The 16,598-nt window shown below is 37.7% G+C and overlaps 1 protein-coding gene across 1 annotated transcript in view; it reads right to left on the bottom strand.

The window, feature by feature from the left end:
* Nucleotides 1-16,598, bottom strand: part of LOC119836361 (unconventional myosin-Va) — a 49,874-nt gene that overhangs the window by 27,326 nt on the left and 5,950 nt on the right. Inside the window, exons 3-17 of the mRNA XM_038361666.1 lie at nt 14,143-14,261; nt 11,940-12,022; nt 11,303-11,425; nt 10,587-10,717; nt 9,908-10,133; nt 9,347-9,454; nt 8,642-8,769; nt 6,659-6,905; nt 5,790-5,926; nt 5,248-5,446; nt 4,555-4,781; nt 3,554-3,732; nt 2,263-2,343; nt 1,622-1,760; nt 567-724 (exon numbers count right to left, since the gene is read on the bottom strand). Of these exons, the coding sequence (XP_038217594.1) occupies nt 567-724; nt 1,622-1,760; nt 2,263-2,343; nt 3,554-3,732; nt 4,555-4,781; nt 5,248-5,446; nt 5,790-5,926; nt 6,659-6,905; nt 8,642-8,769; nt 9,347-9,454; nt 9,908-10,133; nt 10,587-10,717; nt 11,303-11,425; nt 11,940-12,022; nt 14,143-14,261 (2,285 nt within the window). The remainder of the gene's footprint in view (nt 1-566; nt 725-1,621; nt 1,761-2,262; nt 2,344-3,553; nt 3,733-4,554; nt 4,782-5,247; nt 5,447-5,789; nt 5,927-6,658; nt 6,906-8,641; nt 8,770-9,346; nt 9,455-9,907; nt 10,134-10,586; nt 10,718-11,302; nt 11,426-11,939; nt 12,023-14,142; nt 14,262-16,598) is intronic.

The following is a 16,598-nucleotide window of genomic DNA, read 5'->3' as shown; positions in this document are numbered from 1 at the left end:
GGCAGGGTCAGTTAATGATGTATATACTCCCTAATAATTAAATAATTCATTTCACTACCACTTACGGACTATATCACCCATATAAAACACGTACAATTACAAAAAAAAAGTGCAATTAAAAATAAAGATAAAAAAATTATTGAATTTTGGTTTTTTTTTTTATATAATAATACTATGAAAATTAGAGGTTGGCGTATCGGAGAGAAAAAGTGGAGAAAAAAGTAAAGTAAGATAAGGTTAATAATACCTCATCATATAGTGGTGGTAACGGAAATAATGCATGCTGAATGGGGATGATGGTGGAGTATGTAGAAGTGGAGTTGTTTATGACAGTGATATGGTAATTGATATTTGACGACCTTGACGTGATGGTGGTGGCTACGATGACGATGGTGATGGTAATGTTGATGATGATGACGATGTTGATGTTGATGATGGTGATGATGATGATGATGATGCTGATGATAATGGTGATGGTGATGATGATGATGGTAATGATGGTGTTGATGATGATGGTGATGATGATGATGAGAGAGAGAATGCCACAAGAGTGTGGTGCAAGGTACCGGCGGGCGAGGTATCCGCGGGCGCGCGCCTGGATGCCGCGCAGCGCGCGCACGAGGCGCGCGTAGCGGCGGCGCGCGAGGAAGCCGCGCACGCAGCTCTGCACGCGCACGCAGTACGCGCGCTGCAGCTCCGCGCGCACCTTCTCCAGGTACGCCACCTGCGCACCGCACCCCACTCCATGTACCTACTGCGCCACTACCTACGTCCTACTGCTGACCCGACCATCCCTCCAAGTAACCAGGTCTTCCGGCCTTCTTAATACTTAACCCATAAAAAGCGGTCAGCGCGTCGGCTGAAGCACTAGCTCTGCTCTGTTCATGGGCGGTGGAGATCGATTATCATCAGACGAAACAGCACCTCAGTTGCCCGTTATAACATAAAAAATAACGTCACCGGCCATACTGTGTATATAGACATTTCCGGAGCATTTGATTATACATATAGTAGCATTCACTGTATCTGTAACCATGCCATGTTTAATTGGAAACGGTTCGTGGATTTAAAGGCAAACACATGGTTCAGTACCATTTGGGGTACGACAGGGTTCACAATTAGGTCCATAATTATCTTTAATTGCGTTTCTTTTATATCCTAATTATGAAATTTATGTGATGGATCTTGATTTTTTTTACATGACCCACTGTACAATATACATATTAAGTGTTTACTAATAATATTATTTGAATATTATAAATAATTATATATAAAATGATAAATTATTTATAATGTTTTTTTTTTAATTTTTAAAGTCAATTTATAAAAAACATCCTTGGTTTATTGACATAATAAACGCCATTTGCAATGGCAGTATGTGATGCAATCATTCCGAAACAACATATACTAATGGAAGAAAGTTAATCGATTTGATTTAATTAGTAATATCCATAATTGTCGAAATCTGTGCTTTGAACAAGTAGGGTTTACTAAAATCCCAATAATTATTCTTGACTGCTTTATTCCAAAAAACGTAAAACCAATCCAGTTAGTATCATAAAATCATATTTTTTATAAACGACCACAATTTTGATCAATCTCATAAATAAATATCTCATACCTGACCAGCCCTAAAGAATATCTTAGTAGCCCCAAACTGATATTTATCCGGCTCAGTGACATATCGCTCGAGCACCCGGGAGCAGGTCTTCTTAATGTCGCTGCGGTCTATTTCCTTATACTTGCATAGAAGACGGTATCTGGAATAGATGGGAAATTGAAATATAATGTGTTGGTGATAATTGGTGTAAGTTTTTTTAAAGATTGAGGTTGTAATATGAAGTTATAATATGCAAATATAAGCCAATAAATAGAGGAAACGTTTGAGACAGGGCTAGAGAAACATCCGTAAATAGTTATTCTCTAATTTTGAACTTTTTCATTTAAAAAGAGTTTTTCTAGAAGCACATTTCAATTTTTACAACATAGATTTACCATTTACCATCAGTTCGGACAGCAGTTTCTATAGAGAAGAGCCGACAAGAACTACATAGTTTCTTGTTGCTCTTATAAAATAATACCAATTTTTCATATGATATTATATATCATGTTAATCATGTCAAAGAGCTGTAGAATTTAAAACAAGAGGAGATTACGATAACTATAGCATATATTGAATAGAATCTGTCTATTAAAACCTGAGTTAATATACCTCTTTTATTTTTAAGAAGCATATTAAGTATATTAATAAGTTATAGTTACCTATTGAAGAAATCTTGATAGAGCCATCTAGACGGAAAGCCGGCTGCTGATATTCGTATAGTTTCCAACACACCACAAGCTCTGCAAATTACAAGTTTTATTTTAAATGTGATATATACAAAAATATGACGATCACATTTACTTTAAATATATCTGTTTACCGTCAAGTCCAATTGAAGAAAAATATGAGAAACCTTCTAAATATGTCAGAACGTAGTGGAGCTGAGTAAGTACCGAGTTGAAGAATTTGAGTAAATACAAACTAACTTAAACTCAATGTCTTATTCTAGTATACAATTGTTCTAATCGAATCTTCTAAATCTTCCAGAATTTTCCTGAGCAACACACTTGCTGCATCATCTTTTTTTTTTTTTATGTTATAGCGGACAGCTGAGCTGGTGGTTCGCCTGATGTAAAGCGATCACCACCGCCCATAAACATTCGCAAAGGTAGTACCTCTGTGAATGCGCTGCCCGCTTTTATGGGGTAAGGGAAAAGGAAAGGATTAATGACTGGAGAGAAGGAATGGACTAGGACGGGTGAGGAAAAGGAAATGGGCCTCCGGCTCCCCCACTCACCGTACGAAACACAGTGGCATGCCACTATTTCACGCCGGTTTTCTGTGGGGGTGTGGTACTTCCCCGGTGCGAGCTGGCCCAATTCGTGCCGAAGCGTGCTCGACTCCCACAATAAAATTCAGCGTGCTCGACTCCCACAATTCATCATCCGTGATAGAAAGAAACAATTTAAGATACTTGGAAATGATCGGCCGTGCCGCTTTGTATATAATGCAAACACAAAACACACTAGAATGTTCCAGAACGCCTAACTCACCGCAACTGGTCGACTGCGCCACCGCATCGAATACAATAAAAAAATCTAAATCAATATACCACACATTCTAAAAACGTTCCAGAACACTCCAGAACATCTATATGTAGTAGTCGAGCACGCTTCTGCACGAATTGGGCTAGCTCGCACCGGGGAAGTACCGCACCCCCACAGAAGACCGATGATATAGCATTCTGCTGTGTTTCGTTCAGTGAGTGGGGGAGCCGGAGGCCCATATACTTTTCCTTACCCTTCCCAGTCCTTTCCTTTATTTCTATCGCCAGTCCTTTCTTTATCCCTTCTAAAAAAGTCGGCAATCCATTAGCAGAGGCGTAAGGTCTGCATTGGACCTTATGTCTCTCCAAATGTCCATGGGCGGTGGTGCGCTTACCATCAGGCGACCCACCAGCTCCATTGCCGACTGTAACATAAAAAAACAAGGCCAGAACGCCCCGCTCACCGCAGCTGGTTGACGGCGCGCGCCGCGTCGAACTGGAAGGCCTGCTTGGTGTCGTTGGGCTTGATGCAGCGCACGTAGTGCGGCGTGGTGGCGGACAGCGTGCCCATCAGCGCCGACAGCGACGCGCGGAACTGCGCGCCCACCGTCTGCTTCTGCCCCGACGCGCGCCGACCCGGTTGCTGGAATCGTTCCGATATTCCAGTATTTGTGTTTTTTTTGACGTGACAACGTCTTAAATTAGGTTGCGGCTCGGAGTCACTCATGAAAAAGTGTAACGCCCGGTAACGTTACGATGAGTCACCGAACTATGATCGGTCCGCCGCGCGCGCAGCACTAGAGAATTAGGCGCATTGCATCGGCGCGTGCTTGTGTCTCTGTCTCTGTCTTTTTAGTAAACGAAATATATTTTCTATAGTTAAAATTTGTGCAATTCTTATTTTCATTCAATTCCTTGTTCCTATTGTGCAATTTAATAATATTCATATCAATAAATATTCTACCGAGAAAAAGACGTTGTCACGTAAAATCTTCGCCCGTAAAACCGACTTTACAGGCAACCATTTTTTTTATTTGGAGAAATTGTAAAGTAATTTACCCCTACTACGTAATCCGTTTAGGGAGGATGTACCATACCACCGTTCCAACGCCAAAATTGTTTGCTGGTTAACGCTTCTAATTCTGCTAGTTCGTTTCTTTGTGAGGACTAACACACAAAAGGCTGATCACCTACTTGTCTATGAAGAAAATCGATCGGTAAAACATATGTATATAACCTGCCCCATACCCCACTGGGTAAGGAGGACACAGGACATCATTTTCTTCATATATTTAAGAATATTAAGGCGACCTATCTCAAAATATCGTAAATTAGTATCCGCCCCATACCCTGCAGTGGGACACGGGACTTCACTTTTCTCGATGGTTTTCGAGAATATTAAGGCGATCTCGTAAACCATAACCAGTAAATCCCCTTTCCCCTTTCCATTCTATCCCAAACTCACCGTAAGACTCCCCACAGGGAGAGACGGCGTGGTCCGTCTCTTGGAAGGCGGCGGCAAAGTGGCCGATTGGTCCACCGGACTCTCAGCAAACATGCAGTGTATCAGGCGACAGTTGGTCGACGCCTTTATACACTCCAGTTGTTCTTCTAAGACCGTGTCCCGGTTCTTTTCGAGGAAACCACCGCACTGGTACTCTACGTTATCGGCGAAGTGCTTTATGATGAAAGCTGGAATGTTTGGGATATATCAAAATTTAAATCTCATTTAGGTTCTCTCGCTTTCCCTATTAGATCTAGTTACAAATAATTATAAAAATACTAATTTTTAGTATATTTATAACTATTTGTTACTTTACATACAAATTATTTTGTTTACGTTATTCGTTAAATTAAATTAAACAATATTTGCCAGTAAACATGTTTTATTCTAATATCTTAACATAGTACAGAGCAATGGTGTCGTTGTTACTATACAAAGTAAAGTAAAGAAAATCCATGAAAATTCATTGTTTTCAGAAGTGTCATGCGATGGTTAGAAGACTAAAGAGTAATATTAATAATTTTCACCACTGTGAACCCGAAGATTATAAATTCCGATAGATGGCGCTATGTTCAAAATTATTATATCATATTTTCTTTGACTACGAGGGCAAAAGCTAGTAACAAATAGAATAACAGTCATAAAAATACCCACCAGCGTTCCCGAACCTAGGCTTCAAGAAATGCGGGTACTTGGAGCACTTATCATGGAGTTTCCCCACAAACCCCATGTCCGAGCCCTGCGGTACACGGCACTCTTCGTCCAGTAGCGCTAGGATACCTAATCTGTCTTCTATCAGGTCTATGCAGGGCTGGTTGTCGTAGAAGTCTATCATTTGCCACGATATCTCTTCCTGTTGGAGAACACGGATTTCAAAACCGGTGGTGTGTCACGGTGGTAAATATTTACGTAAGTATTTTGAGAATTAAGAAGCGCTTCTAAAAGGAATCTACTTGAATAGTTAACGCTTTTTTTATTTACTCAATTGCTTTTTTTTTAAATTACAACAATTTGAATGCTATAAAATGAAACAGCAAAAGATAAAAAATATGGAACTGCCCAACACATATCGGTAGTAAGAAAAGAGTCTCATTTCTTCTCTTTTACAACTCGATTGTTAAAACAACATAAACAACTCTTTATACCCATTTTAAAAACTTCTAGAAACTTCAAAGAACGCATAAATAATAACTCACCTTTATATATTCGTCTTGTTCCAACTTGAACACGTGCGAATTGAACTGTTGCTGCAGTTTTTCGTTAGCGTAATTGATGCAAAACTGCTCGAACGAGTTGATTTCAAACGTTTCAAAACCGTATATATCAAGGACACCTGGAAATGGAAGTTATTGTATTAGAATGGCTATTTGTGGCAGGATGAAAATTCTAAGAGACACGATGGTCAGTTGTGTTATAAAACCCTAAGCATGTAAGGGGGCTAGCTGGGTACGCCTTAGGGGGCGTCCATAAATAAGAAGTTTTTTTTAATATCTGTTAAATCAGGACAATGTACAAAATGATCATACGTTTCGATTAGAAAAAAATGCGTAATATTTGCAGAGACTCCTTCCCCCCTCAAACGTCGCACTTGTTTATGAACGCCTCCTAAGTTGTACCCATCAAGCTGATATAGCTTTTATTGAGACAATAAATTATCCAGGCGAAATGGAGTGGAAATACAGCAGTCACCAAACATTATGGCCGCTCCGAGACTAGCTACAGTACGCTGCGCTGAACACAAGATCAGGTATTAGCGGTATATGGACGCGACTTCGTAGCGACGGTTACATTCAGAGCGGCCATAAAGATACTGTATTTGTCATATCATAGTCTAGCTGTGATGTGGACGTGGCCCCTCTTGATGCGAAGTATATCGATGTATGACCGTGAATGCTCACTGACACGTCTGAACGAACGCAAAATCTCACTAAATCCATCAGACACCTTTGAACGAACGCAAAATCTCACTAAAACCAAATAGACTTTTTTTCGAAATGGCAACACGGTCACAAGCAACATGCTTCTTTTTCGTTTTTGGATTAGATCCCCCCCCCTCCATACTAACCGATAAAGTGCCTCTTCGCGTTGCCGGTGTCGAGCGCGCGGTTGACGGCCCGCACGAGCCACGCGAACAGCTCGCCGTACATCCGCTTGGCGAGCGCGTCGCGCGCGAAGGCGGCGCGCAGGCGGTCCATGCGCGACACGATGACCTCGTGCGCGGACGCGATGCGGCGGTGCGTCAGCCAGCGCGCCAGCTCCGCGCGCGGCGCGCCCAGCAGCGCGCACGCCGCGCTCAGGTGCTTGTCGTGCGGCTGCGGAAGCGCACGCATATTATACACATATTATTATACATATATATTATGCACATATTAACTAAAAGTACCTGGATGATCGAGCTTTGCTCGTTATTATTTTTTTGTTTTGTTTTTTTTTATAAATTATGTTTTTTGGAAATTATATTTGTGTATTAATTAAATTGTGTAAAAATAATTTAATTTTGATTTAACTGTAAATGTGTGGTGATAAATAAACATTTCTTTCTTTCTTTCTTTCTATTATTCGCCAATAGATGTCAGGAAGAGTCATAATAAATTGGGACTACTCAAACGCCTCCTATTTGTTAAAAAAGTAAGTTTAAGTCGATAAAACACGAATATGACATTTTCTAGAAAAGATTCCTAGCTAGATCGATTTATCGCTCCCGAAACTCCCTTTATACTAAATTTCATGAAAATCGTTCTAGCCGATTCCGAGATTCCAATTATATATATGTCGGATACACAGTAAAAATTAATCAAAACATCGAGGTATTTGACTGCGACAGTGCCATCTATCGGATACATACACCAACAACCGAACAAAGAGTCGAGATTTTGGAGCGCCAGCGCCATTAATAGCGTTATACAGAGTCTAGGAGGGGCGTAAGCCGAGCGGGACAGTCAGAAATTGTCCAGCCGTCTCTGCGGTAGCAAATCTCCTGGGAACTGTACCGCGTTCCAATTTCAAGTGCAAAATTAAGTTAACGATTAAATTTGAATTACAACCGACTTTCAATTCGACTTTCAATTCCTTGCTCGTATCCACTGCCTACACGCTTGGAAGCATGGCCAAAGACTATCCTGACCACCTTCTGTCGATATATATATAAAACAATTGCTCGTTTAAAGATATAAGATAAGATAAGATATTGTGCAAAGACACACTTCCTTTTCCTTACCCTACCCAGTCTTTACATTTATTCCTCTCGTCAATCCTTTCTTAATCCCGATCTAATTTGAAGTCGAAAATTCATTTGTAGAGGCGTAAGGTCTGCAATCGACCTAACGCCTCTCCAAATGTTCGTGGGCGGTGGTAGTGCTTACCATCAGGCGACCCAACAGTTCCATTGACGAAAGTAACATAAAAAAATGTAACTCAAGATACTGTTGTACAATATAATATATAGAATAGTAAAGTAGTAGAGGCTCCGGTTGCTGAATCTTTACATAAATCTTACACTTGTACATAAATCTTAGTTACATAGCAAATATTTGTAAACTGCAATATGTTTATATTGAAAAATAAATAGTCTTATTATTAATTTCAATTAATTTACAATCTTATACTATTGCGAAAAATATTGTAAATAGATTGATGAATTTCAATAATAATTAGTCTATATCATACTAGGTGTTACCTACAATTTCGCCAATTTATCCCTTCTTTATTTAAGTGGTGGAATGAAATATTCCATCCCCTTGGAGACATAATTTATCAGAATCCCTTGGATGCCTATATCATAGAGTGTATGCCAAATATCAACCCAATTCATCCAGTAGCAAGCATTAATAAATAAGTCAGTCAGTCAGTCATGTTTACGTAGTAACTGTATAGTATTTATATATTCTTCATTGCACAATTTGGCATCAAGAAGAGAAGAAAGAAAAACTCTAAACGCACCAAAGAAAATCTGTACAAATGGCAGCCTTACGGCTCAAAGACTTCTCTGCCAGGCAACTATTCTATGTATTTATTATCGTTTGACATCCAATCGGATATATAAACCTACGTGTATATAAGCGCCATCTTGGTTATTCGGGTCGCCATCGTCCGGCTCTGACGTCAGTTGAATGTTGCCCAAATGCAAGATGGCCGCTAGCACTGTAAACATGTTCTGTTGCTCGGACTCCGTTACACCTGGATGGGAAATTGTAATATTGATATATACATTAACACACTATCACACTTATATTAAAAATGTGAAAGTTCGTTTGTTTGGATGTTTGTCCGTCAATCACGCTGGAACAAATGATCAGATTTTGACAGACAGGGTATGAGCTGACTTGGGTGATAGGATACTTGTATCGCGATTAAATGCTCCTTGTGATAACTAACTGATTGGTAAATGTTCTAATTCCACGCGGGCAAAGCCGTGGGCGGAAGCTAGTCTATATATAAAAAAGTGGTGTTAGTTCCACTCTTTATAACTCAAGAAATAATGAATTGATTTGGATGATAAGTCTTTATCCCGGAAATCCCACGGGATTGTTTTGTCGTGTTTTTTAGTTTTTTTTTTACTTTATTTCACCAGTCCCGTTTCCTTTTCCTCACCCATCCCAGTCCATTCCTTGTATCCAGTCATCAATTCTTTCCTTACGCCTTTCCCCTTAAAAGCGAACAGAGCATTCTAGGGGACATGCAGTGATGATGGCTTACCATCAGGCGAACCACCAGTCCAGTTGCCCATTTATAACATAAAAATATACCAACTCACCCAAAGTAGTTAAAGCATTTTTAGTCTCCTTGAATGTTTTGAAATCATCGACTCCATCAATGTCAGGACTACCGCCTTGGTTCAAATAGTGGAATGTGTCTTGATGATCTGTTAATACCATTTTTTTCTTAATGTACATACAAACACAAGAATATTTCCGAATCAATCATTTTGAAAGGAATTAAAGTAATGACACAATTTTTCCAGAATTATCCAGAAGATTCCTAAACTGCTACAGCTTAATTGTATTTGGTGGGTTCTTCCAATAGATGAATTATGTTAGATTAGTTAAAGTGAAGATTTTATCCAGATGTTGTAGCAACAAAAAAACTTTACCAATTGATATATTTCATAGTATTATGTCGGAAATCTTATGGAACGCAGAATAAAAAGCTAATAAAAGATTGTTGCATTGGCAGAAAAAATGGTTATAAGGAAAATAAATACATAGCCTAATTGCAAATCCGGTATCTGGTCCATAGTAGCGGACGCACATTCTGGTAGAATATGGTAGTTTCTAATAGACGACCCGTGTCTTCTACCAAACACCCTAAAACCTACCTAATTGCAGTTCCGGCAACTGGTCCATAGCAGCCGCCGCACACAGCTGGTAGAATATATGGTAGTTCCTCTCGCCACTACTCTGGTAGACGACTCTAGACTTTTCTAGAAGGTACGTCCGCATGCTGGCCCCGGATATCCGGTATTGGCTGTCGAAGTGGATCTCTATGAACTTGCCGAATCGCGACGAGTTGTCGTTGCGAGTTGTTTTCGCGTTACCTATTGCCTGGGGGAAAATAAATTTTATAATATGGAGCGGAGAGTGCGTTTTGCACAGCGCAATATTCAAGTAATTTTTATTGTGTCATAGTAATTTTCTCATTTTAATCTATTTAATTACGTATTGTTAGGTTGCAATTTTGTACAGCGGAATAGATATATACAATATTACGTGCAAAAAGGAATGTATAATCATTTGCAATTTCTAAACTTATTATACCAGACGTAGATTTTTGTTTATCCCTGATATATTTGTAAAAATTTTAACAATTTACTATAGCGATAAGACACTTGCGAACATGTTTGTGAATCGAGTATTGGTGTGGTGATGATGATGATGATGATGATGATGTTGATGATGATTATGTTGATGGTGATGATGATGATGATGATGTTGTTGATGATGATGTTGATGATGTTGTTGATGGAGATGGTGGTGGTGGTGATGATGGTTGCTTACCTCCATGATAGGACTGCTAGCGAGCACTTTCCTTTCCACCTGAGTCTCGCTGGCATTCCCACCGACGGCTGCGAAATATCGCATCGCATACTTTGCAGATACTGTCTTGCCAGCGCCAGACTCGCCGCTTACTGAGAAATTATAGAAAAAATTCATTAATATTTTTCCTACAAAAATAGTCACCAACGTCCCTGGGTGGAAAGTACCAATCCACATTCTAAAAGGAAACCAAATGACTATCAAACAGATAGACCCACGTCAATCGGTTCACAACCCGGGAAAAAAAATCCTAATTGAGAATCTCCGTAGTTTTTGGGAACGTCAAATGAAAATAAATAGGAGTGTCTTCGGCCTTAGTGACATATAAGTTACTGGCATATCAATTCAAATAGAAATTTAGGACTTTTGATGATGATGATGATGAGTGGATAAAGCGAGTTTAAAATCCGTTAAAAAGTCTTTTATTTCTAAATGTATAATGTGTATAATACTAATGCAAAGTCAATAATATATTATCATTATAGCGTACTTTTATATGAGAAAGTAAGTCTCAAATTTGTTTGATTGTTTGTTTGTCATAGTACTTATATAAATCGATTTTAATTAATTTAACTTGAGATTGTAACGAAGCTTTATTTAATAACGAATTAAGTGTTATAATAACAATATGAATTATCAAAATACCCTAAATCGAATGCCAATTAAAAATACATTACCTATGATACTCTGGTCTCGCCTCTCTCTTTCCAATTTCGTATAGGCCTCTTCGGATACGGCAAATATATGGGGGTCCAGATCGCCCATAGACTGGCCACGGTAGGCCATAATAGTTTCGTCACCTAAAAAATATAATTAATCTTATTTTTAGCGGGTCTATAGAAAACTAATATATAAGCCCACTAATTTTAGCAGAGACAAGCGAGTTATCTACATAGAACTTAAAGTAGGGATTATTTAGATATTCAGACTTTTTAAATTACTATGTTTTTGACTTTTCTAATATCGGGATTTTCTAAAGCCTAAGAAGCATATAAAAATGCCACAGTAAATGACAAAGCGTTGTTAATTTTGATTAAAACATTGTTTTAGATTTAAGCAGCATTTATTACAACATCTTGCCTTAAATGTAGTGCAAAATGGTCCTTCGAGGATCTATCACTCATAATATAAGCTCTGGAAGATTGATCATATAAAATCCAACTTTAAATTGCGACGAATAGTATTTGCTTTTGTATTATTATGCATAAATATTGCCGTGAAGATAGGACAAGACACACGATAGTTTCCTACTTTAGAAATTTTTTTTTCATACTTGTAAATGAAATGAAATGTAAATAAATAGTTCGCACTTACCATAAATAGGTAGATCATAGTAAGGGTTGATAGCCACGAGTACAATCCCGCAGTATGTGTAGATGGCATTGCGGTCACAGAATCTAGAAAAAAAAATGGTACTTAAATGGCTAGATATAAAAAAAACATAGAAAAAGAAACGGTGTTTTGGTGTTTTCTAACAGAAATATTAAATGTATTTATAGGCTTATTGGACTGACCGATTGAACTGGACCGTTCTATTAAAATATGCTATTGCTTTTTCAAAAATTAATTACACGTCGTACTAAACATAAAAATATCTAGACAGTTAGTCAGCATATTATGTAACCTCTCTTTCAAGCATACCTAACTAGCTTTTGCTCGCGGCTTCGCCAGCGTTGGATTCGGAGTAAAACCTCTTTCCCTAGACCGTGAAGATTTCTTGCTATCTTTGAAATATCAAAAGCGACATAACACTAGAAACTTCAAAAATAATACTATTTCTCCGCTATTTAATGCATGTCATTATATAAATCTTCCTTTTAATTCACTCCATCTATGAATCAATCAATACTTTGTTGTGCATCTTTTTAAAAGACTTCTATTAAAAAAAACCCCATCAAGTCTTTTGCGTAATTTTTAAGATCTAAGCATACAGACGCGGAGACGGCGGAAGGCGACTTTGTTGGCAACTTTTAGAATGTACTAGAAACAGAATTGAACATTCATCTAATATTCACATTACACATATCCCAGAAAACCGGTTGTGTTTATCAAGGTTCTAATTATCGATTTTGAGACCAAATTATCGAGGCCAAGGACTCGATCCAATATTTAATGAACAGTTTTGAAATTAAGAGTGTTTTTATTTGAATATATTTAAAACATTCGTACAATATAGCTTTAGATACCTACGCAGTTGTTTGGAATGTTTGTTCAAGTGGTTATATAATGTTATCATATAACATATATATTCAAATATATTTTTGGAAGCAGGTGTAAAGATATTATGAATTTGTGACCAATGTTTGATCAATAGAAAATACCCTAAACGGACGTGTTTTGATTGAATTATATATTCGTATCTGGGTGTATTTTCGTAGAGATAGACTGAAATCTGTCTATTCTGGATTAGCACATTTTTGTACATTTTTAAGTAACTTTTACGTAAAATAATTCTTCTCTATAAAGTCTCTGGGGGGACGTACCATATAAAATTTTAAAATACGATCAAATAGCAACAGTTTCCTATCAGAAAGAATAGTCGTCATTCGGTTGGAAAAACAAAAATTGACCTATGGGGTTATCGAGTGAAAAGGAAAAAAAAAAGTCTATTCGAATTAAGAATATTCGTTTTTGAAATATAACATATAAAAACTTATTTGTGTAAAACACGAAACCTATGGAGTTATCGAGTAAGAAATTAAAAAAATCTATTCGAATTAAGAATCTATTAGTTTTTTTGAAACATAACTTCGATATAACATAAAAACTTATTTTTTTTATCGTAATTGCAACATTGTATTTAAATTTAGAATTAATTGTACTTGCGATGTAGGTTTAATCTTGTCTATTAGGATTGATTCCAACTAAACAAATAAAGCATATAATTAAAATTGGATAAGAGTTTCATCAATTGTAACTTTGTCCCTCCTATGGCTTGTCTGTCATAGAACAGAGGGATTTTATTATATTGGTCGAGTAATCTAATATTAAATTAATAGCTTCATACAATGTAATATCGCTTCTATTAAAAGCTTAGTAGATCGTTGGTGTAATAAGTAGCAATGCTAGCGATATTAAACTTTAACTGGTTGTATCAAAGGTTTAAATTTAATTGCGGTACCACTATATTGATATATAGTTTACAATTATGTCTGTGGACTTTAAACTGGATTATAAAAACAACTAAGACCTTCATTCACAAGAGCGTAGAACCGAGGGGTCCTGGGTTCAATTCCCGGTGGGGACGCACAAAAAAAAAATGTCTTGGTCTGGCAGGACAGAAGGTCAGAAGGTCAGAAGGGTGATCACCTACTTGTCCATAACGAAAATCGATCAGTGAAACAGATGTACATCATCTGCCCCATACCCCACTAGGGGACACGGGACTTACAAGAATACAAAAGTATCCCCTTTATAATATTAGTGTAAACGACAACATGTATTCAAGAGTATATTTAATTGTCTATATCCTCTATAGTCTATAGGCTTTGTGTGTATGTTATGGGCTATGACTTACCTAACTTTGAGGTTATGTAGCACCGCAGGCTCGTGTAAGTAAGAAAGTGAAGTGAGGTCATTTTGACCAATCAGGAGCGACGGATTCCGCAACGGCGGCATGCGTCTTTCATCTGTGATCTGCAAGATTTTAAAATTTACCAACATGTAAAAAAAATGACATCACATCTCACCATTCACACTAATATCATCAACGTTCACACCATCACACTAATATAATAAATGACAAAGGTTGTTTTATGTTTGTCCGTGAACTGAAACTACTGAACGGATTTTGATGAAATTTGGTATTCCGATTAAATGCTCACTTGGGATAAAACAGGACATCTTACATAAATATTACATTAGTCCTATACATTACATAAAGATTATATTATGTAAATAAATATGACATAATTGTGTGTACTTATACGTACAGAAAAATACGTAAAAACTTTTATTTTAATTAAAAGTAGCAAAACTACAAATTATCGAAACATTTTTTTTTTATGTCACAGTCGTTAATGGAGCTGGTGGGTCGCCTGGTGGTAAGCGCTACCACCGCACATGAACATTTGGAGAGGAGTAAGGTCCATTGCAGACCTTACGCCTCTACAAATGGATTGCCGACTTTTTGGGAAGGGATTAAGAAAGGATTGGCGAGAGGAAAAAAGGAAAGGACTGGTAAGGGTAAGGAAAAGGATATGGGTCTCCTGCTCCCCCGCTCACTAAACGAAACACTGAAACAAGAATGCTATTTCACGCCGGTCTTCTGTGGGGGTGTGAGCGAGCCCCAGAGCTCGCGGTGCGAGCTGGCCCAATTCGTACCGAAGCGTGATCGACTACCACATATGAACCGTAACATGCGTTTACAATTGAAATCTATATTTACAATCGTAAATAACTATTTTTCATAAAAAAAAACTATAATATATAATTATTCCAGTTGTCCAACTGTCTACGTACCAAATTTCAATGCAATCGGTTCAGTGGTTTTTGCGTGAAAGAGCAACAAACATACACACATGCTTACAAAATTTCGCATTTATAATATTAGTAGGATAGGATATTACATGTACTTCGTATAAGTATAATTATAACAGCAGTGCATTATCATTGCAGGATACAGATAAGCGAATTTTAAAACATTCCGCTTACGTAATTGAAATAGCGATCCGCTATTTATCTTTAAATTAACAAGATCCAAATGTGTCCGAATTATATTGTCACTAGCTGCGCCCCGCGGTTTCACCCGCGTAAGTCCGTATCCCGTAGGAATATCGGGATAAAAAGATGCCTGTGTGTTGTTCCAGTTGTCCAGCTATCTACGTAACAAATTTCATTGCAATCGGTTCAGTAGTTTTGCGTGAAAGTAGCAAACAGTACTCACAAACTTTCGCATTTATAATATCAGCAGGATATGCTAGAGATCCTTCGTCCAGCACTAGACGTCCCACGGCTGAAAAGACGAGGATAATAACAGAAATATGGAGCCTCGGCTACGATTTCGCTCCAAACCTACTAAATTTATTTACTTGCATTTGCAAGACAACGGTTAGGAAAAGTTTTTACGGTTATAAAAACTATACGACTAAAACTTTTGGCTGCAAATTTATATTCTGATGCGATAACGCGATGTGCAGAGCGGGAAGCTAGTTATTTTTATATCAGCTTGTTTTATATTCAATAATAATTTGTTTATATGATTTTAATACCTAAATCATAATTGATGTTGGTGAAGTGACCCTTTATATCTCTCAGCTTTATTTTATACGAACGTTTCGTAAACAATTCTATCCTACGTCGGGAGGTACCACTCCAGTTTCTGAATTGGGACCAAATGACAATAATTCTCTATCAAACACAAAAAGAAAGACGCCAATCGGTTCAAAACCCACAGGTATCGAGGAGCAAAAGCAAAAAATTACAATCGTAAAACTTCCTTCTTAGGAACGTTTACAATGTTTTAATTGCAATAATAATTTATGAAATTTTAACTCCCCTTTCCTTACAAGAATGCTATAGCGCTGAGCATAACTCGGTCAATTGGCTAGGGCAGTCACCGTTTAACTCGACATGCTATCAACAAAAAGTTTATATGTATAATAGTCGTTCACTTAGCTGGACTTGAGATGCTTGTGAGCTCTTTTTTGAGCGTGTTGCATTAACTGAGGTTTTTTTTTTTGTTTTTTAGCGCCAAAAACTGAGACTGGCGGGAATCAGCAATGTCAAAGCGATTGATGTGCGAAAATTATAAAATGATATCGTTAGTAACGTGTTAATCAGAGATATTTATTACAAACGGTCCACCCTGGCTTCACCCGTGGTATATAGCTTATAGCCGTCCTCAATAAATGGGCTATCCAACACTGAAAGAATTTTTCAAATCGGACCAGTAGTTCCCGGGATTATTGCGTTAAAACAAACAAACAAACTCGTCAGCTTTATAATACTAGTACAGATTATTATCAAAAAACA

Source organism: Zerene cesonia, chromosome 24 (genome assembly GCF_012273895.1).
Source record: "Zerene cesonia ecotype Mississippi chromosome 24, Zerene_cesonia_1.1, whole genome shotgun sequence".
Taxonomy (NCBI): Eukaryota; Metazoa; Arthropoda; class Insecta; order Lepidoptera; family Pieridae; genus Zerene; species Zerene cesonia.
Note: the sequence above shows the minus strand (reverse complement) of the source record. Positions and strands in the feature narration are given on the sequence as shown.